General features: G+C 44.1%; 2 protein-coding genes across 2 annotated transcripts in view; one reads left to right on the plus strand and one right to left on the minus strand.

Annotated features, from left to right (window-relative positions):
• The window catches only part of TAF13 (TATA-box binding protein associated factor 13), a 53,139-nt gene extending 50,050 nt beyond the window's left edge, over positions 1–3,089 (minus strand). Inside the window, exon 1 of the mRNA XM_078656635.1 lies at positions 3,003–3,089. Within this exon, the coding sequence (XP_078512761.1) occupies positions 3,003–3,029 (27 nt within the window). The 5' untranslated portion in view covers positions 3,030–3,089. The remainder of the gene's footprint in view (positions 1–3,002) is intronic.
• An 838-nt stretch (positions 3,090–3,927) lies between these two features.
• The window catches only part of NDC80 (NDC80 kinetochore complex component), a 255,954-nt gene continuing 232,843 nt past the window's right edge, over positions 3,928–27,038 (plus strand). The window contains exon 1 of the mRNA XM_078656636.1: positions 3,928–4,045. The gene's annotated coding sequence lies outside the window, so the exon portion shown is untranslated. The remainder of the gene's footprint in view (positions 4,046–27,038) is intronic.

Raw genomic sequence — 27,038 nt, forward strand, 5'->3', positions numbered from 1 at the left:
GCAGGCACCCGCAGAGGAAAGGAGTCTTGGATCAGCTTGATCTTATTGGTAAAAAAGTTAGCCAAATCGGAAGCCCAGGACTCCGAAGGAGCAACCTGAGTCACATTAGAGCGGGGGGCCGTGAATTCCCTCACAATTGTGAAGATCTCCTTACAAGAATTAGAGGCGGCCTCTATCCTCCTTGCGAAGTAGCCTTTTTTCTCCAGGAGAATGTCCCGATGGTAGGCTTTAACTACTACTCTATAGGCGAGCCTTGCCACAGGGTCGTACTGCGAGCGCCAGGCTCTTTCCGCTACCTTGCACTGCCGTCGTGAAAGCGACAGCGCTTCAGTAAACCAGGGAGCAGAAACCCGCTTAGATGTTAACCGGGGGGCCATCACAGGGGCTAGCTCATTTAATCTATCCAATAGCCACACTTGCAAGGAATCCAAGTCCCTCTCCAACTCTCCCGTCAGGGGGCAGGGATGGTCCTGAGCAGCCTGAGCCAGCATATCTGGGGTCACCCGGTGATATGCCCTAGGGGCACGACCCTGCTGCTTAGAAGCAGTATTGGACAATTTCATCGTGCCCCCGATGTGGAATTTGGCCAGTCTATGGTCCGACCAAAGCACTGGTACAAGATCCGTCACCTCCAAAGGGGACGTGGAGAAGACCTGATCTAGGGTATGACCCTTATCATGTGTTGGTCCAAAAAGATAAGGGATCAGGCCGAAAGGGGCCGTGACATCAGACAGCTTGATAGTGTCAGGGTCCAGTTGCTCATCCAGGTGAAAATTAAAATCCCCAGCAAGAACACAATGTTCCGCTTTCAAGGCCAACACCGAGATTGCTGACTGAAGCTCATCAAAGAAGGTACCAGACGGTCCAGGTGGCCTATAGACTAAGAGGCCTTTAAAGGATTGATGAGGCGTCAATGTAATGGAAAAGGCAAGGGATTCATATCCTTGGATACCGTCCATGGGCAGAATGGAGCTAGTGGCGCATTTATTCACCACCACTGCCACTCCACCACCCCTCCCCTTCAGTCTGTCCTGCCTGAAAATGTTGTAGTCAGGGGGGATAGCTATGGTTATATCGGGATTAGAAAATTCCCCCAACCAGGTCTCAGTCAGCATCAGACAGAGTGGCTTTTCCATAACCAGAAGGTCATTAATGTCCTGCGCGTGCCTGCATACTGACCTAGTGTTTAACAGCATGCAAGGATATTTCACACTATCGATCTCTATGTTTGGGCAAGAAAGCGGAACAGAGCTGGGAGACCACCCACAACCAGGACATCGCTTCTTGCCTCTATAGCGACCGGGAAAGACTGTATGACAGCCACCGGACGTCTTCTGCAAAGATCGTAGCTCTGACGACGTATAACGTATCATAATAGGCGCAGGAGCAAACATACATGATGTAAGAGCCCCACCCGTCACCCCGCTTGCCTCCGGGACGCTGACGGGCTGGACTCTGGCGTGACTCCGGCGGTGATCCGGCGTTCCCGCCGCGCGTGACCGCTGCGCGTCAGCATGACTTCCTTAAGAGGAGGTCGAGCGTCCTTAGGCGCTAGAGCGTGTACTGCACGCCCAGCGTCCTTCCCCTCACCCAATATGGCCGCCGAACTTCCCAACTGCCGAGGGGCAGCAACTAAAGGACCCAGGACCCGCAAAACGCGGTGGTTTAACAATTATAATGCAGGTATGAGGAGCAGCTATTAAAAGCAAGGGAAAACGAAATTAAAATGAAAGAAAATGCAAAAAACGAAGGATTGTTAAAATTGCTTGAGAATCAAGCTAGATGCCCCACAGAGCGAGCAGTGCGGTATGACCGCTCTGCTCAGGTCAGATCTTCCAATAAATCAGCAACAGTGAAGGAGATTGTATGTTAGATAAACTCAGGGCCATTGGAATTACCAAATAGAAGGATAGACTACGCATCAGGGTTGACAACAAAACATCCAGGCAGTGATAAGACAAGCGGTGGCTCTTCCTCTATGGCGGAGGAGCGTCGCCTTCCACCCCACAAAATGGCAGGAAAGGAAAATAAAACATTAATAAACACTCCTTTAATTTTTCCCTTCCTACTGAGTCTTGGGGGCGGGGCCTGGAGGGTGACAGGCACTGAGGGGAGTGGTAGTGCACTCCCTTCACGGCACATGACTGTTTGGGTAGTGCAAAATGTGCCATGCCAAGCCACTGGTGAAGTTTGGTACTTGCAATTAAGAAACAAAATACATTTCCTTCAGTCAGTGTTCAGAATTACAAACTGCCCTAGTGGTCCCAATGAGGACTCATTTGAAGCTTCACGCCCAGTCACAGGTCCAGGAAGCAGAATACAGTCTTTCAAATGTCTCCCACTCGATGTGCCGATTACAAGAATGGGCTAAGCAAATGGGGGGGATTGCATTTCCAAGGGATAGCAGCCTTCGCCTGTGGGCTGCTTCCTCTGTTCCATATCCCAGGTTGCCTATTTCAAAGTGGAATACTTGGCTAAAACAGTTTCCATTGTTTTAAAGCTGAAAATGGATAATTATGAGTAAAATAAAGTGCAACAAAAATGCAGCTAAATTTCCATATTTGTGCAGCTAAATTTCCATATTTATGCCGGTAAATGTGCTAATCCATGCCGCAATATCCTGGGAGGTCTGAACATTGCCTGGAGCTAGTTAAAATACATGGAGTCTTCCACACTTTAGATTGATTTTACAACTTTCCAATTGCCAACATTGGCCACTTGTTTAGCATTCCAATTCACTAATGAGGGCCTCTTATCTTGGTGTCTGGGATTATTATCTGCCCCCGTCCAACCCAGTGGACTAAATGGGTTAGCCAGCCACTGACTGGGACACTCACAAACCAAGATACTACGACAGGAACACACCAAACACTCCTCTGACACCAGAGCTGCTAGGAAAGAGGCCCTGATAACGACGTGGGATAGAGAGCAGCATTGCCAAGCCCCCCTTAGTATGATAAAAAGCCTCCTCGAGTTGCTACTATTCCATTAAACCCACTCACTGTCTGATCTTCGTCCTCGTCTGCCATTGTGTCGCTTGTTTTTCGTTTTTTGTGCCAGATTTAATAACTTCCGTTGTAAAAAAATAAGAGTCCAAACAAGCCCCGCCCCTAAAAAGACACAAGCTGGTTACAGGCTTTAATAACCGTCGTTGGTCCTAACAACCATCTCCTTTCCGAGGGTGTTAGGAGGGCAGAGAACATCAAGCACAGCAGCGCCGCTGACAGGACATTATCAATACCTGCTCCTGCTATGAATAACCACAATAAACACACACTGTGCGTCTTGGCGCTAGTTCTACTGTTGTTGTTTTCACTTCCTGAAACGTAGTGTTTTCTTTGCTCCTATTGGATACGTGGGAGCTCTGCCGTCATCCCATTGGTTTGGTACTGCTAAAAGCTTATCGCATTGGACAAGAAGGAGCTTTGCTGTCTTCCAATTGGTTGAGTACCATTGAGTTACCCTCTTAGGTCAAATGAAAAGAACTCTTCTATTTTATTTAATAAATAAAGAAACAATTTTAGCCTTTTTTTTATATGAATAATGTTATCGATAATGTAACAGTTGTCACTTACTTTTTAAGCCTTTTTAATTGTGCTTCCAATGTTTAGAGAACCAAGAATAAATTAACGCCTGGCTGCCATAAGGGTTGAATCATTTCCTATCTTTTTTATACAGACTAGCACGGGATTCGTTTCACCCGGTGTTATCAATATTTCATAGCCCCATGAGCGCCTCAAGCAGTAGGCTATGTGCTGCTCTAGTCCCTTTCTTGTTTACACTATTTAGGTAGGGTCAACTCAGCTGCATTCGACCCGAGGAAGGCGGGGCTAGATTGTGCTTTGACGTCATATCCTGTTTTGCGGTAGGCAGTTTTGAAACCAGGACGTAATAGGACTGTGCGTGGTTTCGATGTCACTGGACAGAGCCGATTGGCGGAGCATGGCAGAGCGCTCTGCTCGGATTGGTGGGTGTTAGCACAGTAGGCGGCGGTTGGCTGGTGCTGGAGCGCGCATTTTGTATGGCGATGACAGGACTCTATACCGTGAGTACTTCTCAAGGTATCATACAGGCATGTTTGGAGGGTGGTGGTTGTTTGTTTGATGGAGATGGGCTGCAGAGGCAAGCAGTGCCCGTCTGCTACAGCATACTAGGGCTTTGTAAAACATTTGGTGTTAAATACATTTTTGCTTATAATGACTGTAAGGGTCGGGCCCTAGGTCCCCATGCATTTAGAATAACCAGGCAGAAACAATGGTATGGTATTTGGAACTGGCTCAGGGCACGTGCGCCCAGCCCCTTTTATTGACAGTGTCACCTGACTTGTGACACCTGTGATGGAGGGGTGTGGGGTGAGTGTTGAAGGCAGCTCTCTAGGAGTGGCTGGTGGAGACCCATTACTGTGAAACACTAGAAAGCGTGGAGCCGGTAACTGCATCCATCCCAAGCTTTATTAAAAATGGGGAAAAACAAAGGCAACCTGTGGGAGAGAACAAAATAACAAAACAAAACTCAGCTGGGCCCATTCAGGTAGCTGTCTGTTGTATATTTATACTTTCGAGGTTGCTCACCTCATGTGTTATATGTTTTCTTCTTGTTTTCCATGCTTTAACTCTTAATTTTATTTAATGCATTTTTATAAAGCGCAGACTTTACCCGAAGGTGTCAGAGCACTGTACAATAAACCAGTTACGTTACATGAGAGAACTGTTGCAGGAATAGAACAAACAAAAATGGCCTGAACACAGTGTACAAGCAAAAGTAAGAATAAATATGACACATTTTACAATGACCAAAGAACTTCCTGGCGAACAATAGCAGGCCATAGAATCAAAACAACGCAGGCAAAAGGAAAACAATTTCAAACTCAGCAAGCACAGGATGTACATCACAAATATAAACATATGTGACAAATTTACAAAGACTAAAGAACTTCCTGGCAGCGTCTGAGAAGGAGGGAATTAGTTATGAACGTGTCTTTGGAAGAAAAGAGATTTGAGGTCCGCTTTGAAGATCTGGATGGAGGTGATGGCACGGAGTGAAGGAGGAAGCGAGTTCCAGGTTCTCACTGCATTCCCTGAGAACGATTGTGCCAACAGTTTTTCTCTTCTGAAGGAGGGGGGTTCAAGAAGGAACTTTTCTGCATTCCGAGAAGGTCTTGAGCCTCCAGACAGTTTGAGTTTATTCGCCAGATAGCGAGGGGAGGAAGAGTGCAAAGCTTTGTGGGTGATGCACGCTGTTTTGTAGATAGCTCTAGCCTCAATGGGAAGCCATCGGAGAGAAGACAGGATAGGAGTGATGTGGTCATTTCGTTTGGACCCTGAGATGAAGCGAGCTGCTGAATGGAGGACAGATTTGAAGGGAGAGAGGTGAGATTTGGGAAGGCCAGTCAGAAGAGAATTGCAATAGTCCAGTCTAGAGAGAACTAGCGATTGGATCAAGGTTTTTAGGTCATTCTCCGGGAAGAATCGACGAATCCCCCATAAGAGTCGCAGTTGATAATGTGCGCTCTTGGCCATGGAGTTGATGTGTGAGACTAGGTTGAGTCTTTTGTCTAGTATGACACCTAGGGATTTAGCGCAGTCCATAATGATGGGTTTACTGTTGAGCAGATTTGATTGATCCATCCAGGCTTGAACAGGAGGCGGCGAGAGAGAGTTAGATATGAGGAGGAATTCCGTTTTGGAGGGATTGAGAATGAGTTGGTGAACTAGCATCCAGTTGTGAATAGTGTTGAGAGTAGAGCTGAGTAGTGAGAGATCATGAGGGGAAGACACCTTGAGGTAGATTTGGGTGTCATCAGCGTAGAGATGGTAGAGGATTCTAGATTTGCTTAGAAGGTTCCCTAATGGTTCCAGATAGAGATTGAACAGAGTGGGAGCAAGGATAGAACCTTGAGGGACGCCTTGACCAACCACCAGTAGAGACGAGAGACTATTTGCAATCTTGATCATTTGGGATCTGTCTGTGAGGAAAGAGGCAAACCATTTGAGTACTGTGCCTTCCACGGCCATTCTCTGTTGAAGAATGTTAACCCCTTAAGTGCTGCGCACGTTCACCGGCCGACGGCACCACTACCTCCGTAGTGCTGCCGTCGGCCGTTGAACGTTCAAACTGCATTTGCGCAATGGAACGTCCAGCACTGGAGCTGGACGTTCCATAGCAGCTATGAGATTAAGGAGGGTGGTGTGATTAACAGTGTCAAAAGCTGCAGATAGGTCAAGAAGAATCAGAAGGCACGATTCCCCTGAATCAAGAATATGCAGCGCATCATCGATCACTTGCAGCAGGGTTGTTTCAGTGCTGCAGTTTTGAATAAAGCCCGACTGGAACATGTCGAGGAGATTATTGTCCATAATGTGCTGGGACAGTTGTTTTGCAACACAATTTTCTGTGATCTTTGAAAGAAAGGGGAGATTGGTGATGGGGCGTAAGTTACTGAGGTCATTTGCATCTGCAGAGTTTTTTTTTAGAAGGGGGGTAACCTGTCCTGTTTTGAGGACACTTGGGAGAGAGCCTTGACTGAGGAAGAGATTGACTAGTCTGGTCCAGTAGGAGAGAGTGTTAGTATTGAAATCAATGGCGATGCCACTGGGAATGGGGTCAGAGGAATGGTTGGAGGGTTTGGTTTCACGGATGCATTTGAGGAGATCAATCTCTGAGATGGCGGCAAAGTTCTGCCAAGTGACTAAGGATTTAATATGTGTTTGAGTCTTTCATTTGTGTTTTATCTGTAAAGGGAGAAGATGTGTTGTGTTTATATATACTTTCTTCAATATGGCTACTTGGTGTCTGTAGTCCTTTCTTAGTGTTCTTATCTTACCAGTCTCCCATGCTACCTAAGAGTGTTCTATCTGTGATGTGAAGATTCCAGCCTTGTCAGTTGATGGTCTGGTCAGCTGTGAGGTTTACTGCTCTGCTGTCTTATCTTGTGTAACTTAATAAATATATCTTAATAACCTGAAGACGTGTCCTGCTGCCTACCTAACCTACTTGCAACACTGTCAAGACAGGACAAGTGGACAGGTGCAGCTGGGAGCACCAGGTATCACGGCACACCTCCGTGGTCTTAACCAGACTAATATTATCCCTCCTCCTAGAAGTCCGCCATCATTGCCTCAGTACAGGATAGACCTTAAGACCTGACTCTTCGACTAAACTACAGTGCCTATGGCGGACCAGCTGTTTCGCCCCCGCGCCTAGAGACTCTTATGGGTGAATAGTCTCACTTTAGAATCAACCTGATTGATTGATTGTACATTTTCCACCCTTGATATTAACAGAGGCCAAGGAGAGTCAAGATACGGAGGGCCGAGACAAGAGAATGTAAACACTTCTCCTTATGCGTCCAATTCAAGCCCCAGAGTGTGGAGGCAACCAAATGTGGCTGCCACGCATGTGTGTCTTCCACCCAACATAGAAAATAGAAAGAGGATCACGTGACCATTATTCGTGTGTCCTCGCTCCCCTTCCCCTGCTCCACAACATAGGATGAGGGTGAAAAGACGTCCTGTCGGGAGGAAAACAACATTAAAAGCAAAATATGAGTAGTTAACTTAATTAGCTGCGAAGCAGCAAAGAAAGAGGAAGCTGGGTTGTTAAAAGTGGATTATGTAAGGCTGGGTCGCTATGGTTGATCAGGTGACTGTGCAGAAGCCATGGGAAATTTAGTGTTTTTATAGTTTTCATTTGGTTGGCTGCTGTTTTTTGAAGAGCAAAGAAAGAGACGCATAATCTGAATCTCCAGTCCTGACATAGAAATCTTGAATTGACATCTTTTGTGGACAGGCAGCAATGAGAGTAACTTCAGGTGAGGGGTGATGTGTGTCTGTCTGGGTAGTTCAAGGATGAGTCTGGTCGCTGAGTTCCGAATGGTCTGACAGTGCGTCTGGTGGAGACTGGGAGCCATTTGAAGATCTTTTGGAGCATGCGCAGTATGAGGAAGCAGTCGGAGGAGACTTGATATGGTTCTTTTTGGTTAGTTTGCTGTCTAAGACGATGCCAAGGTTCGTGGGGGTGGAAGAAAGTCCCAGTTCAGCAAGCCACCAGGAGTCGTTCGACATGTAAATGTTGTTCCTGAAGATCAGTACTACATTCTTGTCTGTGTTGAGCATGAGGCAGTTGTTTTACATCCATTCTGTTACGCTCGTCATGTATAGGTGAAAGTACGTCTTTGTGGTGACAGGGACTTTGGATCGCGAGAGGATGAGATGGGCGCGTTTGCGTGGGATATGATGTTCAGTCTGTCGTTTTCGGCAATGTTGTCCATGGGGTCAGGGCTGAACAGAGTAGGGCTGAGGGATGAACGTTTGGGAACACCACAGATGATGTTCTTGGGCCCTGAGGCAAATGCTGGAATGCAGATTCTCTTTGTTCTTCAGATGAGGAAGGATGTGATCTATTTGAGTGCGTCCTCTTGGCTTCTGATGTGAAGAAGCCTTATTATTCGGGTGAGGAAGGGCACAGTGTTGAAGGCTGCAGAAAGGCCGAGGAGGATCAGGGCAGCCGCTTCTCCCCGATCCAGGCGGGTTCTGATGTTGTCCGTGGCTACGATCAGGGAGCTTATGGTCCTGTAGTTCGTGCAGAATCCGGATTGGGATGCGTCCAGAAGATCATTGTTCTCAAGGTGTTATGCAAGTTGGCGTTTGTTGGCCTTTTTGAGGACCTTGGTGGGAAAGGGGAGCAGGGAGATCTGCTGGTAGTTTTTGAGCTTGTCTGGATCGGCGGGCGTTTTCTTGAAGAGGAGTTTGTTTTCAGCGTCTTTTCACTCACCTGGGATGGTGGCCGAGATGATGGATGTGTTGAAGATGAGTGTGAGCTTGACGCTGATGGTCTTGTTGCAGAGGCTGAACATGTGGTTGGGGTAGGGGTACGTGGGTGGTCCTGAGTGGAGTGAGTGCATGATGTTGGTGGTGCTCTGCGTGGTGAGCTGGTCCCAAGCCTCAATCCGGTGGACTGATATTGTGACTGTGGAAGCGAGGAGGCGGAGGATGTTGGTGGGGGCATGATGGGGGTAAATTTTTTCGTAGATGGTGGCTATTGTATAGTGAAAGAAGTCCGCAAGGGTGTCGTTGAGATCTTGGGAGGCGATGATGGTGTTTTCAGTCGCTGAGGGATTTTAGAACTTCTTGACGATGCTGAAGAGTTCTTTACTGTGTTTGGAGATGGCTTTGATGCGGTCGGCTAAGGCGTTTTCTTGTCTCTTTCAGGAGTCTGTGGTACTGGTTGAGTGTTGTCTTGAAGGTGGTCTGATTGATGGGCTCCTTGCTGGTGTGTCATTTCCTTACATTTCTGTTTTGTGGTTCTCTGTTCCAGAGTGGATCTCTTGTGTTTGGTTGGTTTGATGGGGGCAACTCAAGTGGTGAGGTTTTGACAGCTTGTTCAAGGTTGGTAGTGATTTCAGGGTGGCAGGTGTTGAGGGCATTGGTACATTGGCTTTCAGATACTTAGTTCAGGCTGTGGTGTGGAGTGTTGGGTGGTCTGTTGGCGGCGCTGGGGGCTACTGTGAAGGTGAAGTGGGCGCTTGCGTGGTCTGCCCAGGTGAGCTCGGTGGAATGATTCTACTTGACTCTGTTGCTATCTGTGAAGATAGGGCCCAGCATGTGCTCTTCAATGTGTGTGTGGTTTGTATTTGTAGAGCGTGGCATTCATCCCAACGGACATCACGTCGCTCGAATACGTGGAAACCTGTTAGGGTGGAGTTTGTGCCATATGACATAAAGCATGAGGTCTAAAGCAGTAATCTATGGACATCAATACTTGAGTCCTGAGAAAAACCATGTCTTCAGCTTCTTTCTAAATCTCACCTGACCCTCAGTGAGAAGAAGCTTTAGTTGGCGTTTGTTCCAGTGGGTAGCTGCCAAATAGGAAAAGGAGCGACCTCCTGCTCTAACTTTTTTTTATGTGTATGGTTTTAGCTAGAGTGTGGTTGCCTGACCGAAGGTCGCGGGAGGGGACATAAAAATTCCAATTTATCCTGCAGAATTCTGAGGCCGAGTTTATGTAACACTCTGTGCATGAAGCATAGTAGTTTAAACTTGTCTCTCTGTCTCATAGGCAGACATTGAAGTTCTTTCAAGCAGCCCGAAGCCGAGCTGTACTTGGTCTTGTTGTGATTGTGAACCAATTTGGCTGCAGCATTCTGAATAACTTGTAGACGGAAAAAAAAGGTCGTTGGCTATGCCAACATAAAGAGCATTCCAATAGTCCAAATTTCTGTCAGCAAGGCTTGAGTAATAGTTTTCGTCCAGTTCAAAGGGATCCCCATAAAAAGTCTCCTGAGTAGTTTGAGCATGGCAAAACATTTCCTACACAAAGCTTGGACTTGATTTTGCATGTTTAGTGTATTATCTACCAGGAATTCCAGGTTTTTAAAAACGCATTTAGGCACGGTAGCCTGAGAGGAATCCGGAAGCTCATTAGTTTCAAAGTAATCAGTTAATTGTCAATTGATCAATCTCCAATTTTGGGCAGATAGGGAAGTTGGGAGATTGGTCTGTAGTTTTTTTAGATTGGTAACCTCCATTCTGGCTTTTATTGCCAAAGGGGATACAATTTCTTGTTTCCAGGACTCACGGAACACAACTGTATCTAGTGAGTGACTGAAAATGTGTGTAACATCAGGGCAGAGAACTGATGAAAGACGGGAAAATATAAAATGTGGGCAGGGGTCGAGCAAAGATTCCGATTTGACCTCAGACATCGCTTTGGCAACTTGTTAATCAGAGAAAGGGACGGAATTTCCTCCGTGAGTTGGAGCACCAGATGGGGTTCCAGGATTTCTCAATCAGTATCCTGTGGAGTAGGCTGTTTATTAAATGTAGAATTAATTTGGTTTATTTTGTTGGAGAAAAAGTTACTAACTTTCTCGCAGTTATCTATTGACGGAGTCAACGTTTGTGACAAGCCTGCAGGTCTGCACAGTTCCTTCACTATTTTAAATAATTCTTTGTTTGAATTACTGTTTGCTTCCATTCGTTTTAGGAAATAAGCCTTCTTGGCATGTTTAAGGGCTGTTTTGATAATTCTTTAGTTCTGTTCTATATGATAATTTGTCGTTCATATCTTTAGTTATTCTCCATTTGTGTTCTAAAGATTTACATTTTCTTTTTTGGAGTCTGGATGAATACCACTTTTCAGAAGGTGATTTCCTTGTAGATTTATTTACTATCTTAGTAGCACATCAGTCCAGTGTAACAGTTATCGCTCAGTTTAAGGTGTCAACCATTGTCTGGACTGGGGGTGTCCTTAAGAAAGCCTGATCTTTTAATGGGAAGTGTGAGGCAAACAGTTCAGGGTAATACGTTTCTAGGCTCTTTTTACCCCTATCAATTAAGTACTTGAGCTGGGTTTATAGGCCGGCTGGGTGAAGGAAAAATCTATTAAAGAATGGTCGGTCCATATGAGGTCTGTACTTTCTGTGATCTTTAAAAACTCGATATTGGAAAATAAAAGGTCGAGGGTATGTCCGGCAACATGGGTGGATCCATTAGCCCAATGTTTGAGCTGCAGGATCTGCATGTCGTCTTTAAGTTGTTTACCCATAGAATTCGCTCTGTGTTCGTAATGGATGTTGAAATCACCTATAACCAAAAAGTGACTTTGTTTCAAGCAGAAGGGAAACAGTTGAGGGAATAGGTTAGCGCTGAATTCAGGCTTGTAGCCCGGGGGTTTATAAATAACTACCCTTACGAATATTTATATTCTCCCCTGGAAACTTGGAATACCAATAGTTCATAATCACCTAGTGAAGTAACTGGTTCAGGGAGACGAGAAAACAGTCTTTACAAATGACGGCGATTCCTCCTCCTTTCCGCCCCTGTCTATCACACTTTAATAATTTATAGCCAAAAGGAAGGGCAGAGGCAATATCAGGGGAATTATTGTCATCTAACCAGGTTTCTGTAATAAATACCAGGTGACTAGCTGGGTGAAAGTTATGTTCATGCTTTCGAGAAGGCTGGTGTCGTCGAGGTGAAAGATGAGGTCTTTGAGGAAGTAGTGTTCGCTTTCTTTGGCTTGAGGAGCGATGAATTTGGGCATAGTATCTCATTAAGTTGGGACGTCATCCTGGAGGTCTGTAGACGAGGATGCCTTTGATGGTAGTTTTGCCGTCTATTCTGAGTTGGAAGTTGAGGGTGGTGTCGTCTGTGGTGGTGGTGCAGTGGATGGAATCTTTGGGGATCATGGCAATCCCCCCTCCGTGTTGGTTGATGCGGTCCTGGTGTGCTACATTGTAGGCGTTTGGCGTGACCGTAGCGATGTCTGGTGGGATGCAGGGTTGAGCCAGGTCTCTGTGAGGAAGATTATGTCCAGCGTGAGGTAGGTGATGGTGTCCCAGATCTCCTTGGCATGTTTGCAGAGCGATCGGGCATTGAGGAGGCAGTGGAGTTGTTCAGCCGCAGTCGTGGTTGGCGTGGCAGCGGCAGTTGCGTGCATAGGTGCTCTGGTGTTGCAGGAGAAGAGGCAGTGGCGGTATGCTAAAGGTCCCACTGTTGAACGCAGCAGCAGCTGTAGTGGGTTCTGGAGTACAAGGTGATGAGTTCCGCACTGGTGTAGCTGTGGGTAAGGGAGATCCAGTGTTCCATCTGCTGGGAGCGGTCCAAGCTCTGACGGGCTTGCATTTGTTGCGCCACCGGCGGCCTCCATTAAGTAGTTTGTGGGAGGGGCGCTGGGCAGGATTAGCAGTGATGGAAAGCGGACTGAAAACACAAAGGCAGGTAAACTCGGATGGGTGGCGATACTAAAAGAAACAACAACGTAAACAGAAATGAATATGACAATTGCACACTTACCAAGGCTAGAATAGTAAATTCAATAAGATACAAGGGCACACAATAACAAAAAGAGGAGTACAGTGAGATACAAGGGCACTATCAGCAAACATAACAGGGACAATCGGTGGGAATAGCAGGCCGCAGCCAACAAGATTAACAGGCACATTCAGCAAAAATAGTAAGGCACACTCAGCAGAAATCAGCCACAGTAGGGCTAAATGGGAGCACAAGCGAGGCAGCAGGAAGCTAGCATGGGCTAGTATCATCTAACATGAGAGGGACGGGCTGAACATCTTTTGTAGAAGAGGTTAAATCAGCCACCCTCTAATCCTTGTGGTGGGAAGACTAGAAGGGATGTATATACTTTTCAAGTGACATAGAGGACCAGAAGACTTCAGTTTTCAAGTTCTGGCCTTTCCTATTACAAGTAAGTCCAGTGAGGTGCAATTGGCTGAAATGGAATCAAAACCAATCCTCTCCTATCCAGACTGCACCGATTTGTTTAATTAGATCCCATGACTAGGAAACTGGTTTCCCAGTAGCATGGAGTCATCTGGTCACCTTAAAGAAGCCCATGCTGTGACCCCTTCAATTATTCCAACTATTTTGTTGTTGCTGATATCAGTACATTCTCACTTGGTGAGCTTCACACTTAATTCACACATGTCAACTTTTCAAGATAAAAATTAGTGTCATTTCGTGCAGATCTTTGAACACTATTTGGATCGCGGCGGTACTGGAAGAAACTTTGGTTCATTGATTCATTTTAAAGTACAAATTGGTCAATAACATTGATTTTGGAGTTTGTACAGTAGAAAAGCACACACATAAAATACAATCGCCTCTGCCTGCTTTTATTAGCAAAACACAGATGGGGTGGTAGTGTACTGTCCTATAGAGGTTTGACCTGACTATCTCAGGTGCACGATGAACCATGTACTCTGGTGACCGGGCACTGTCACCAGTAACAGTAAATGGGACTGATTGGCACATGGCCAGCAGTTGCAACCCAGCCCTGGTGTAGTTCCTGTGTGCTATTTCTGATGCTGCACCCTGCGCCACCATACCCCATTGGCGACAAAGGTGTGAAAGGCTCGTGAGTGGCCCAAGCTGCTTCTCATTGGCTGCACAGCTGTCTCTCTCCTGTTCCGAGGCAGACACCACAGAATCATGTTGATGCCACTGTTCTGAAATTGGAAGGTTCCTATAAGCCTCCAAGAGGCTGCACTGGTAGTGAATAAGGTGAGCTGTTGCTTGACTCTAAAATAAAGAGTCACATTTTTGCCTTTATCAGTGTTTCTAGCTCAGTGCCGCTCTATTGTCCTCAACGAAGGTCTTATTGTTCTGACGTTTTCAAGCCCACAAGAGGAGCATTTTGTGGCTAGCCACCTCCAGAAAAGTATACTGCATGCAGAGGAGTTCTGCAGGAGCATGAGCAGCCTCTCGCCTGAATGTGTTTGTGAAAAAACAACTCCATCAGGGCTCGAAAAATCCGCACGCATTTGCGAGACAGATTTAATTAAGATGACCTAATTTTAGGTCCTACTCGCCCTTCCTGGTGAGTAGGAAGACAAACTGACTTTTGACCTCTGTCTCTGAAAGCAGAGCAAATGTGACAAGATAACAAGATTTGAAGGCATCTTTATTGCTCACAAAGTGAATGAGCAATACAAATGCTTTTGAATCTTGTTAACTTGTCAATTTTGTTCGGCTAACAGACAGAGGTCAAGTGCATTACAGTTAGGTCGAGTAGATGTTTCAAGTTACTAGACCTGCAGATCTAAAGAAATTGTTATAATTGTTCGAGCCATTTTCCCCCAAGGCACTCCCTTTTCCTCTTGGTTAACAGATGTCGGTACACCAATGGCTGTCCAGGCTCCTCCCATCGCTTTTGGTGACGGAAAGCCTGAAGAACCAAAGAAAAGTGCAACAATTAAAACAAATGTTTTCTGCGTTTCTTTGGCTGTTTGGGCTTCACTTTAACGAAAGCCAGGCAAATAGCCTAGACAGCCACCTGTGTACCAGCAGCTTTATTGGAAGGAGCTCCAAAGGAGGATGGAGCTGTTTTTTACCATTCAAACATTCAGGTGAGAGGCTGCTCATTCTTCCTCAGTGCTCCCTGACCATGGCTTAACAGCTGCTAATCCCTCTGCACAACCTGACCCATGATATCAACCTTTGTCTGCGGCTGGGCCCATAACTAATGTGAGTGTAATTAACAGCCATTATTTCCCACAGGGGGATCAATAACACTTAATTACAACACATACCAGTGCCACAAGTATCAGAGTTGGGGGTGGAGGGCCTCGCCTTGCTGTTCAGGATGGACTGTTACTATGAGGAGCAGGTTCGGTACTGATTTATATAAGATGGGCCTTTGTCTAGATTGGCATTGTGGACGAAAAACAATGTACTGGAATGCGACCCTGAGCGATTACCAGTGGCTTCGATTAATTCAAGCATTCCATCCATCACCTTGTTGTTGTTGCAGATATTATAGGTGACGTTATTTATTTTAGTGTCAATTTTTTGAAGAGTGAAAGTGAAAACTAACTGTTGGAAAAAAAGCTAAATACTTTATACAAAAGCAGACTTTTGAACTGAGTTTAGATGACTTTCTCCTTGTTTCACAAATCTCGCGTTGAGTATGCTCACAACATTATTTCTTTTCCTATTTATTTGGTTTGTTTTTAATTAGATTTGTAGTGTTTTGCACTGCCCAATTGTCTACCTCATAGCACTTTGAGAGAGTCTCATTAGAATGTAATACAAGGTAGGCCCATGGAGACATTTTGCAACCGTCTCGTGCCTCTTAAGTGCTGGTAGGGCTGAGCAGAGCCTTTCAAATGCTGAGCTCTGCCTGAAATGTTACTGGCTATGATCCATATCATCCTGTCCTTAGTCTTTCTCTGCAGTATTATATTTGTTAAGGTTTAATGCACTACTACATTTGTGAGAAAGAGACACCAGAGGACGTTACTTCCCTTTAATGTATTGTAAATTAATGCTAGTGTAAATGGTACTCAAATTCTCTAGTCACAGAAACTGGACACCAGGACAATAAAGTGCCTATTATTTACGACAATATGATTTTCAAATGATCCTCAATCCTTCAAACATGTCCACAATTGGAAAGAAAAAAAATCACTCCTCTCGTGTTAAACTACAAGACGCTGCGTGTACATATTTCTAATAAGGCATTATCTAATCGTATATCTTTCTTCTATTGCTCACAATCCCAATGTAGTTGTTGGTAAAGTGTTGGTAAAGTTATGGCAGGCTGTAAACACTGCTATAAGACTACAGCTGTCAACATTTCATCGTTCTAATACACACCCTCAGACACCACCACCCCTTAAAAAAAAAGTATATTTATTAGGCTTTCCTCGCATCCAACTGTACATACAATGTAATGACAGATCCCTTAGAAAGTTATACCATGTCGTTGAGGAGCCAAGAACAGCAACTTTATATAGCAGTGGTCGTCACAGTTGGCTCTCTGTATTCCAAAATATATATATATATATATATATATATATATTACCTACTGGCGACAGCCAGTAGGTATATATAGTTAGGATTTTTTTCCTATGGGATTTTTGAAAATTCTATGTCGAATAACTTTGGCGTTTGAGGACAGAATTGGCTGAAATTTTCAGGAAAATGGAACATTTTGTTTCTGAGCAGCCCCTAAAAATTTGGGGGAGTTTCTTCAAGGGGGGGCCGAGAAAAAAGGGGGGTCCCAAAACGTGTTTTTCCCATGCAATTTTCCATAGGGCGGTTGGCCTCACTTTTAGCCTGAACGGCTGAATGGATTTACACCAAACTTGGCAAAATTGTAGGGACTGGTAGCCCGATGTGCCTTTGCTATGTCTCAAGATATAGGCTCCAGTGGTTTTTACGAAAATTAACTTTGAAAAATATATATTGGGCTACATTGGGCTATATATATGTTGGAGCCCAAATGTAGCCCAATGTAGCCCAATGTAGCCCAAAGATGGCCACCAGAGACAAAAAAAACCAAATGTAGCCCAAATATCAGCCAGATGTAGCCCAACTATAGCCCAATGACAGAATGTCCCAGAGTGTTCTAAAGAACAACTAGAGTGCTAACAGTCCTACTTATTACAAAGGTATGGCACACCTGAAGCCATCTTGATTGAAATAAAGTGGTAACTCTTAAAACATTTAATTTAAAAAGGAACAAAATGAGGGGGTTCATTTTGCCATAGAAAGTATGATTAGCGAATATATGACGAAATCCCGCATACCATCAGTCCGCAAAAAAAATCCCGCATGTACTATTAGGCCGCAAATTAAAATAACGAAAACTTTTAGAACGAATATGCCTTTAGCATACACTAAACAACTAAACTACCCTAAACCCTAAAACACTGCCCCCAGCATGACCCTACACTACGCAAACACTACAACACAACCCTAAACCCTAAAACACTACCCCCAGCATGACCCTACACTACGCAAACACTACAACACTACCCTAAACCCTAAAACACTACCCCCAGCATGACCCTACACTACGCAAACACTACAACACTACCCAAAACCCTAAATCACTACACCCCAGCATGACCCTACACTACGCAAACACTACAACACTACCCTAAACCCTAAAACACTACCCCCAGCATGACCCTACACTACGCAAACACTACAACACTACCCAAAACCCTAAAACACTACACCCCAGCATGACCCTACACTATGCAAACACTACAACACTACCCTAAACCCTAAAACACTACCCCCAGCATGACCCTACACTACGCAAACACTACAACACTACCCTAAACCCTAAAACACTACCCCCAGCATGACCCTACACTACGCAAACACTACAACACTACCCTAAACCCTAAAACACTACCCCCAGCATGACCCTACACTACGCAAACACTACAACACTACCCTAAACCCTAAAACACTACCCCCAGCATGACCCTACACTACGCAAACACTACAACACTACCCAAAACCCTTAAACACTACCCCCAGCATGACCCTACACTACGCAAACACTACAACACTACCCAAAACCCTAAAACACTACCCCCCAGCATGACCCTACACTACGCAAACACTACAACACTACCCAAAACCCTAAAACACTACCCCCAGCATGACCCTACACTACGCAAACACTACAACACTACCCAAAACCCTAAAACACTACCCCCAGCATGACCCTACACTATGCAAACACTACAACACTACCCAAAACCCTAAAACACTACACCCCAGCATGACCCTACACTACGCAAACACTACAACACTACCCAAAACCCTAAAACACTACACCCCAGCATGACCCTACACTACGCAAACACTACAACACTACCCAAAACCCTAAAACACTACCCCCCAGCATGACCCTACACAACGCAAACACTACAACACTACCCTAAACCCTAAAACACTACCCCCAGCATGACCCTACACTACGCAAACACTACAACACTACCCTAAACCCTAAAATACTACACCCCAGCATGACCCTACACTACGCAAACACTACAACACTACCCAAAACCCTAAAACACTACCCCCAGCATGACCCTACACTACGCAAACACTACAACACTATCCTAAACCCTAAAACACTACGCCCAGCATGACCCTACACTACGCAAACACTATAACACTACCCTAAACCCTAAAACACTAGCCCCAGCATGACCCTACACTACGCAAACACTACAACACAACCCTAAACCCTAAAACACTACCCCCAGCATGACCCTACACTACGCAAACACTACAACACTACCCTAAACCCTAAAACACTACCCCCAGCATGACCCTACACTAAACAACCACCACAACTCTACACTACACTAACACAACACTACACTACACAACACTACACTACACTACACAATCACTAACCCACGAAAAAATTAACACAAACCCACTTACCTCTCTCGTCATCGTGGTTTTCACAACGCAAATGCATTTACCATACATGCCTTTAAAACGTAATTCTTTGTAAAGGCATGCGCGATAAATGCACATGCGTTTTGAAAAAATGCGGGATAATGGTATGCGAGGTCAATGACCTTGCGGGATAATGGTATGCGGACTGAAAGTCTGCGGGATAAAAAATGCGGGAAAATGGCTGCAAACCATGATTAGCAGCAGACTTCCCTGGTGAGCACTAGCTTTACTACAGTGATCTAATGAGCAACTAGAGTGCTAACATTCAGAATTTATGGCAAATGTGTGACACATCTGAATGCCTTCTTGATAGAACCAAAGTAAACAAGCATTGAAAATGCAATAGATCTCGCCCTCGTTTAAGTTAAAGCCATTCTGTTTGTAATGAGGTGGCTTTTTAGCTTTGCTTTTATTAGTGTTTTTAAAACTTTCATGTAAATAACATGCATATGTATGCATATATGTATATGTATGCATGCATTTATATTTATATAGATATGCAGATTATATATGTTTATATATGTATATTACCTACTGGCGATAGCCAGTGGGTATATATAGTTAGGATTTTTTCTCTATGGGATTTCTGAAAATTCTATGTCTAATAACTTTGGCGTTTGTGGACGGAATTGGCTGTAATTTTCAGGAAAATGGCACATATTGTTTCTGAGCAGCCCCTGAAAATTTGGGGGGGTTTCGTCAAGGGGGGGCCGAGAAAAAAGGGGGGTCCCTAAACACGTTTTTCCCATTCATTTTTCCATAGGGCGGTTGGACTCGCTTTTAGCTCGAACGGCTGAATAGATTTACATGAAACTTGGCAAAATTGTAGATATGGTTTGCCCGACGTGCCTTTGCTATGTCTCAATATATGTGCTCCAGTGGATTTTGAGAAATTAACGTTTAAAAAAATATATATATCTGTGACAGCGCTCCGGTTAGCGCCCCGGTTCGCGTACCTGACGCGTAACGGAACTTCGCGAAACGAAGCTGATTGGCTCTCCGGTGTCTGTCAACATTCTAAACAGTCCGGAGCGGCCGCCATCTTGTCTCTCGGTACGATCGAGAGACAAGATGTGGTGAAAAACGAAGGGGGAAATGAAGGAAAGGGGGCAAGGTAGACCACTCCTGACCCCCTAGGATTGATGAGGGGGATATTAAAGTGCCCCGCGGGGCAAAAAATAAAAAAGAACATTTTTTTGCGATTTTACGCCGTAGAGGCGTGTCCCGGTACTCGAACCGGGCAGCTCACCGGGCAGCTAACCGGGCAGCTAACCGGCAGCGTAGCTGTCAACATTGTAAACAGTCCGGAGCGGCCGCCATCTTGTCTCTCGGTAGGTTCGAGAGACAAGATGTGGTGAAAAAAGAAGGGGGAAATGAAGGAAAGGGGGCAAGGTAAACCCCTCCTGACCCCCTAGGATTGATGAGGGGGATATTAAAGTCCCCCGCGATTTTTCGCGGTAGAGGCGCTTCCCGGTACGCGAACCGGGCAGCTAACCGGCAGCGTAACGGGAGTCCGCCATCTTGTGTTTTTGGAGCGTCCGGTTCGCGTACCGGGTAGCGTCCCGGTAAGCGTAACAAGGGGAAAACCAAGAGAAACAGTAAAAAAAAAATTAAGGGAATAGATTTCCAGCAAACTTGGCAAAATTGTAGGGACTGTTTGTTTGATGTGCCTTTGCAAGGCCTCAAGATATGTGCACGTGTGGATTTTGTCTAATTAAGGTTAAAAAAAATATATATATCTGTAAGCGTGCTCCGGCACGCTTACGTTACGGGTTTTGTTTGCGCTGCAGAGCCGATACGTCACGGTTATGCGACGCGTCATGAGGCGTCTCACGTGGCTTCGTGATACGTCACGTAATAAAGAATATATTTTACAGCTATAGATATTAGCTTTTAAAAAACCAATGAAATTCACTGAAAAAACCATAGGTTATAGACCATATATAGTTAGGAATTTGCATTTACAAAACCTTGAAAATTCACTGAAAAAACCATAGGTTAGAGACCATATATAGTTAGCTGGACATTTTATTGACATAAAACCAATGACATTCCATATATAGTTAGTTGCACTAAGTATATATCGCGCACCCGCAATCCACTGCTGATGATGTCACATATTACATCATTCATGACATGGTCAGTGACATCACTGATGACATCACTGATGACATCTCAAATGACATCACTGATGACATCTCAAATGACATCACTGATGACATCATGACACACCAATACCAGTTACTCCATATACGCACTCACTGATTCCTACGTCTACACACACATTCACTCATTCACCCATACAATCACTCATACATACAGTCACTCATTATTACAACACTATCATATGCACTCATACACCTAGTCAGTCCTGTGAAGAGAATCAATCACACTTCGATTTCCTCATCTATACAGTTAAACACAGAACACCATACTTTTCACACATATACTAACACATACTTACTCTCTTATACAATCACTGATACAAGTACACATTGATATGCACAGTCACACACCTCCCAGCCAGCCACACACACACTCAGTCTTCCATACATCCACTCATTCTTCAATATGTAAAACATATTTAAACTTTACAAAAACACACAGACACTAGATGATGTCATCAGTGATGTCATTTGAAGTCATCAGAACTCACCCTGGTGGCCCACCGCGATACTCTGGGCGTCCGTGGCGCACGGCGCTCTGGGGTCCCTTCACTGCGTCTCCTGGTGTAGGCCTAACACTCGGTGCCCGATTGAGCACAGGTCTCCTCTTTTAATAAACAAACCCATCCTGTGCATGCCAGGAATGAAGAAATTATTCGAAGGACATTTTAGGCTCCTGACCTAAATAAGCATTGGCAAAGTCAGTAGGTCTCGCCTATGCAAGAGCTATTGGCTTTGCCAATGTGTTTTATCCATGTTGTACACCAACATGGCTGCTGTTCAGCATGACTTAGTTAGTGGCACAGAGGAGAGTGGTGTGAAGTGCAGTGTTGTAGAGTAATGTGGCATAGAGTTGAGTAGTGTGTTGTGGCATACAGATGAGGGGCATAGAGTGGAGTAGGCATAGTGGAGCGCACTGCTAATGCAGACCAAACATTTTCAATTGAAATGACCATTAAACATTTTTTACTGGTAAAACTATATAGTGGTAAAACTATAAAGTGCACAAATGATATTGTGTGGAAATGACATCACATAGTGTATTGATTTGCTTTGATCTTATTAAAATATTTGTTTCCACCACACTTCAGAATTACAAACAAAGTGCTTTATTTGTGCTTTCCTAATGCTGATATATTCCAAAATATGTGCACAGTTTATTTTTGCTTATTAAATATTAAATGGCTGTTTGGGCTTCACTTTAACGAAAGCCAGGAAAATAGCCCAGACAGCCACCTGTGTACCAGCAGCTTTATTGGAAGGAGCTCCAAAGGAGGATGGAGCTGTTTTTTACCATTCAAACATTCAGGTGAGAGGCTGCTCATTCTTCCTCAGTGCTCCCTGACCATGGCTTAACAGCTGCTAATCCCTCTGCACAACCTGACCCATGATATCAACCTTTGTCTGCGGCTGGGCCCATAACTAATGTGAGTGTAATTAACAGCCATTATTTCCCACAGGGGGATCAATAACACTTAATTACAACACATACCAGTGCCACAAGTATCAGAGTTGGGGGTGGAGGGCCTCGCCTTGCTGTTCAGGATGGACTGTTACTATGAGGAGCAGGTTCGGTACTGATTTATATAAGATGGGCCTTTGTCTAGATTGGCATTGTGGACGAAAAACAATGTACTGGAATGCGACCCTGAGCGATTACCAGTGGCTTCGATTAATTCAAGCATTCCATCCATCACCTTGTTGTTGTTGCAGATATTATAGGTGACATTATTTATTTTAGTGTCAATTTTTTGAAGAGTGAAAGTGAAAACTAACTGTTGGAAAAAAAGCTAAATACTTTATACAAAAGCAGACTTTTGAACTGAGTTTAGATGACTTTCTCCTTGTTTCACAAATCTCGCGTTGAGTATGCTCACAACATTATTTCTTTTCCTATTTATTTGGTTTGTTTTTAATTAGATTTGTAGTGTTTTGCACTGCCCAATTGTCTACCTCATAGCACTTTGAGAGAGTCTCATTAGAATGTAATACAAGGTAGGCCCATGGAGACATTTTGCAACCGTCTCGTGCCTCTTAAGTGCTGGTAGGGCTGAGCAGAGCCTTTCAAATGCTGAGCTCTGCCTGAAATGTTACTGGCTATGATCCATATCATCCTGTCCTTAGTCTTTCTCTGCAGTATTATATTTGTTAAGGTTTAATGCACTACTACATTTGTGAGAAAGAGACACCAGAGGACGTTACTTCCCTTTAATGTATTGTAAATTAATGCTAGTGTAAATGGTACTCAAATTCTCTAGTCACAGAAACTGGACACCAGGACAATAAAGTGCCTATTATTTACGACAATATGATTTTCAAATGATCCTCAATCCTTCAAACATGTCCACAATTGGAAAGAAAAAAAATCACTCCTCTCGTGTTAAACTACAAGACGCTGCGTGTACATATTTCTAATGAGGCATTATCTAATCGTATATCTTTCTTCTATTGCTCACAATCCCAATGTAGTTGTTGGTAAAGTGTTGGTAAAGTTATGGCAGGCTGTAAACACTGCTATAAGACTACAGCTGTCAACATTTCATCGTTCTAATACACACCCTCAGACACCACCACCCCTTAAAAAAAAAGTATATTTATTAGGCTTTCCTCGCATCCAACTGTACATACAATGTAATGACAGATCCCTTAGAAAGTTATACCATGTCGTTGAGGAGCCAAGAACAGCAACTTTATATAGCAGTGGTCGTCACAGTTGGCTCTCTGTATTCCAAAAAAAAAAAAAAAAAAAAAAAAAAAATATATATATATATATATATATATATATATATATATATATATATATATATATATATATATATATATATATATATATATATATATATATATATATATATATATATATATATATATATATATATATATATATATATATATATCACCTACTGGCGACAGCCAGTAGGTATATATAGTTAGGATTTTTTTCCTATGGGATTTTTGAAAATTCTATGTCGAATAACTTTGGCGTTTGAGGACAGAATTGGCTGAAATTTTCAGGAAAATGGTACATTTTGTTTCTGAGCAGCCCCTAAAAATTTGGGGGAGTTTCTTCAAGGGGGGGCCGAGAAAAAAGGGGGGTCCCAAAACGTGTTTTTCCCATGCAATTTTCCATAGGGCGGTTGGCCTCACTTTTAGCCTGAACGGCTGAATGGATTTACACCAAACTTGGCAAAATTGTAGGGACTGGTAGCCCGATGTGCCTTTGCTATGTCTCAAGATATAGGCTCCAGTGGTTTTTACGAAAATTAACTTTGAAAAATATATATTGGGCTACATTGGGCTATATATATGTTGTAGCCCAAATGTAGCCCAATGTAGCCCAATGTAGCCCAAAGATGGCCACCAGAGACAAAAAAAAACAAATGTAGCCCAAATATCAGCCAGATGTAGCCCAACTATAGCCCAATGACAGAATGTCCCAGAGTGTTCTAAAGAACAACTAGAGTGCTAACAGTCCTACTTATTACAAAGGTATGGCACACCTGAAGCCATCTTGATTGAAATAAAGTGGTAACTCTTAAAACATTTAATTTAAAAAGGAACAAAATGAGGGGGTTCATTTTGCCATAGAAAGTATGATTAGCGAATATATGACGAAATCCCGCATACCATCAGTCCGCAAAAAAAATCCCGCATGTACTATTAGGCCGCAAATTAAAATAACGAAAACTTTTAGAACGAATATGCCTTTAGCATACACTAAACAACTAAACTACCCTAAACCCTAAAACACTACCCCCAGCATGACCCTACACTACACAAACAGTACAACACTACCCTAAACCCTAAAACACTACCCCCAGCATGACCCTACACTACACAAACACTACAACACTACCCTAAACCCTAAAACACTACCCCCAGCATGACCCTACACTACACAAACACTACAACACAACCCTAAACCCTAAAACACTGCCCCCAGCATGACCCTACACTACGCAAACACTACAACACAACCCTAAACCCTAAAACACTACCCCCAGCATGACCCTACACTACGCAAACACTACAACACTACCCTAAACCCTAAAACACTACCCCCAGCATGACCCTACACTACGCAAACACTACAACACTACCCAAAACCCTAAAACACTACACCCCAGCATGACCCTACACTACGCAAACACTACAACACAACCCTAAAACACTACCCCCAGCATGACCCTACACTACGCAAACACTACAACACTACCCAAAACCCTAAAACACTACACCCCAGCATGACCCTACACTACGCAAACACTACAACACTACCCTAAACCCTAAAACACTACCCCCAGCATGACCCTACACTACGCAAACACTACAACACTACCCTAAACCCTAAAACACTACCCCCAGCATGACCCTACACTACGCAAACACTACAACACTACCCTAAACCCTAAAACACTACCCCCAGCATGACCCTACACTACGCAAACACTACAACACTACCCTAAACCCTAAAACACTACCCCCAGCATGACCCTACACTACGCAAACACTACAACACTACCCTAAACCCTAAAACACTACCCCCAGCATGACCCTACACTACGCAAACACTACAACACTACCCAAAACCCTTCAACACTACCCCCAGCATGACCCTACACTACGCAAACACTACAACACTACCCAAAACCCTAAAACACTACCCCCCAGCATGACCCTACACTACGCAAACACTACAACACTACCCAAAACCCTACAACACTACCCCCAGCATGACCCTACACTACGCAAACACTACAACACTACCCAAAACCCTAAAACACTACCCCCAGCATGACCCTACACTATGCAAACACTACAACACTACCCAAAACCCTAAAACACTACACCCCAGCATGACCCTACACTACGCAAACACTACAACACTACCCAAAACCCTAAAACACTACACCCCAGCATGACCCTACACTACGCAAACACTACAACACTACCCAAAACCCTAAAACACTACCCCCCAGCATGACCCTACACAACGCAAACACTACAACACTACCCTAAACCCTAAAACACTACCCCCAGCATGACCCTACACTACGCAAACACTAAAACACTACCCTAAACCCTAAAATACTACACCCCAGCATGACCCTACACTACGCAAACACTACAACACTACCCAAAACCCTAAAACACTACCCCCAGCATGACCCTACACTACGCAAACACTACAACACTATCCTAAACCCTAAAACACTACGCCCAGCATGACCCTACACTACGCAAACACTATAACACTACCCTAAACCCTAAAACAGTAGCCCCAGCATGACCCTACACTACGCAAACACTACAACACAACCCTAAACCCTAAAACACTACCCCCAGCATGACCCTACACTACGCAAACACTACAACACTACCCTAAACCCTAAAACACTACCCCCAGCATGACCCTACACTACGCAAACACTACAACACAACCCTAAACCCTAAAACACTACCCCCAGCATGACCCTACACTAAACAACCACCACAACTCTACACTACACTAACACAACACTACACTACACTACACAACACTACACTACACTACACAATCACTAACCCACGAAAAAATTAACACAAACCCACTTACCTCTCTCGTCATCGTGGTTTTCACAACGCAAATGCATTTACCATACATGCCTTTAAAACGTAATTCTTTGTAAAGGCATGCGCGATAAATGCACATGCGTTTTGAAAAAATGCGGGATAATGGTATGCGAGGTCAATGACCTTGCGGGATAATGGTATGCGGACTGAAAGTCTGCGGGATAAAAAATGCGGGAAAATGGCTGCAAACCATGATTAGCAGCAGACTTCCCTGGTGAGCACTAGCTTTACTACAGTGATCTAATGAGCAACTAGAGTGCTAACATTCAGAATTTATGGCAAATGTGTGACACATCTGAATGCCTTCTTGATAGAACCAAAGTAAACAAGCATTGAAAATGCAATAGATCTCGCCCTCGTTTAAGTTAAAGCCATTCTGTTTGTAATGAGGTGGCTTTTTAGCTTTGCTTTTATTAGTGTTTTTAAAACTTTCATGTAAATAACATGCATATGTATGCATATATGTATATGTATGCATGCATTTATATTTATATAGATATGCAGATTATATATGTTTATATATGTATAT

This window comes from Lissotriton helveticus, chromosome 8, assembly GCF_964261635.1.
Source record: "Lissotriton helveticus chromosome 8, aLisHel1.1, whole genome shotgun sequence".
Classification (NCBI taxonomy): domain Eukaryota; kingdom Metazoa; phylum Chordata; class Amphibia; order Caudata; family Salamandridae; genus Lissotriton; species Lissotriton helveticus.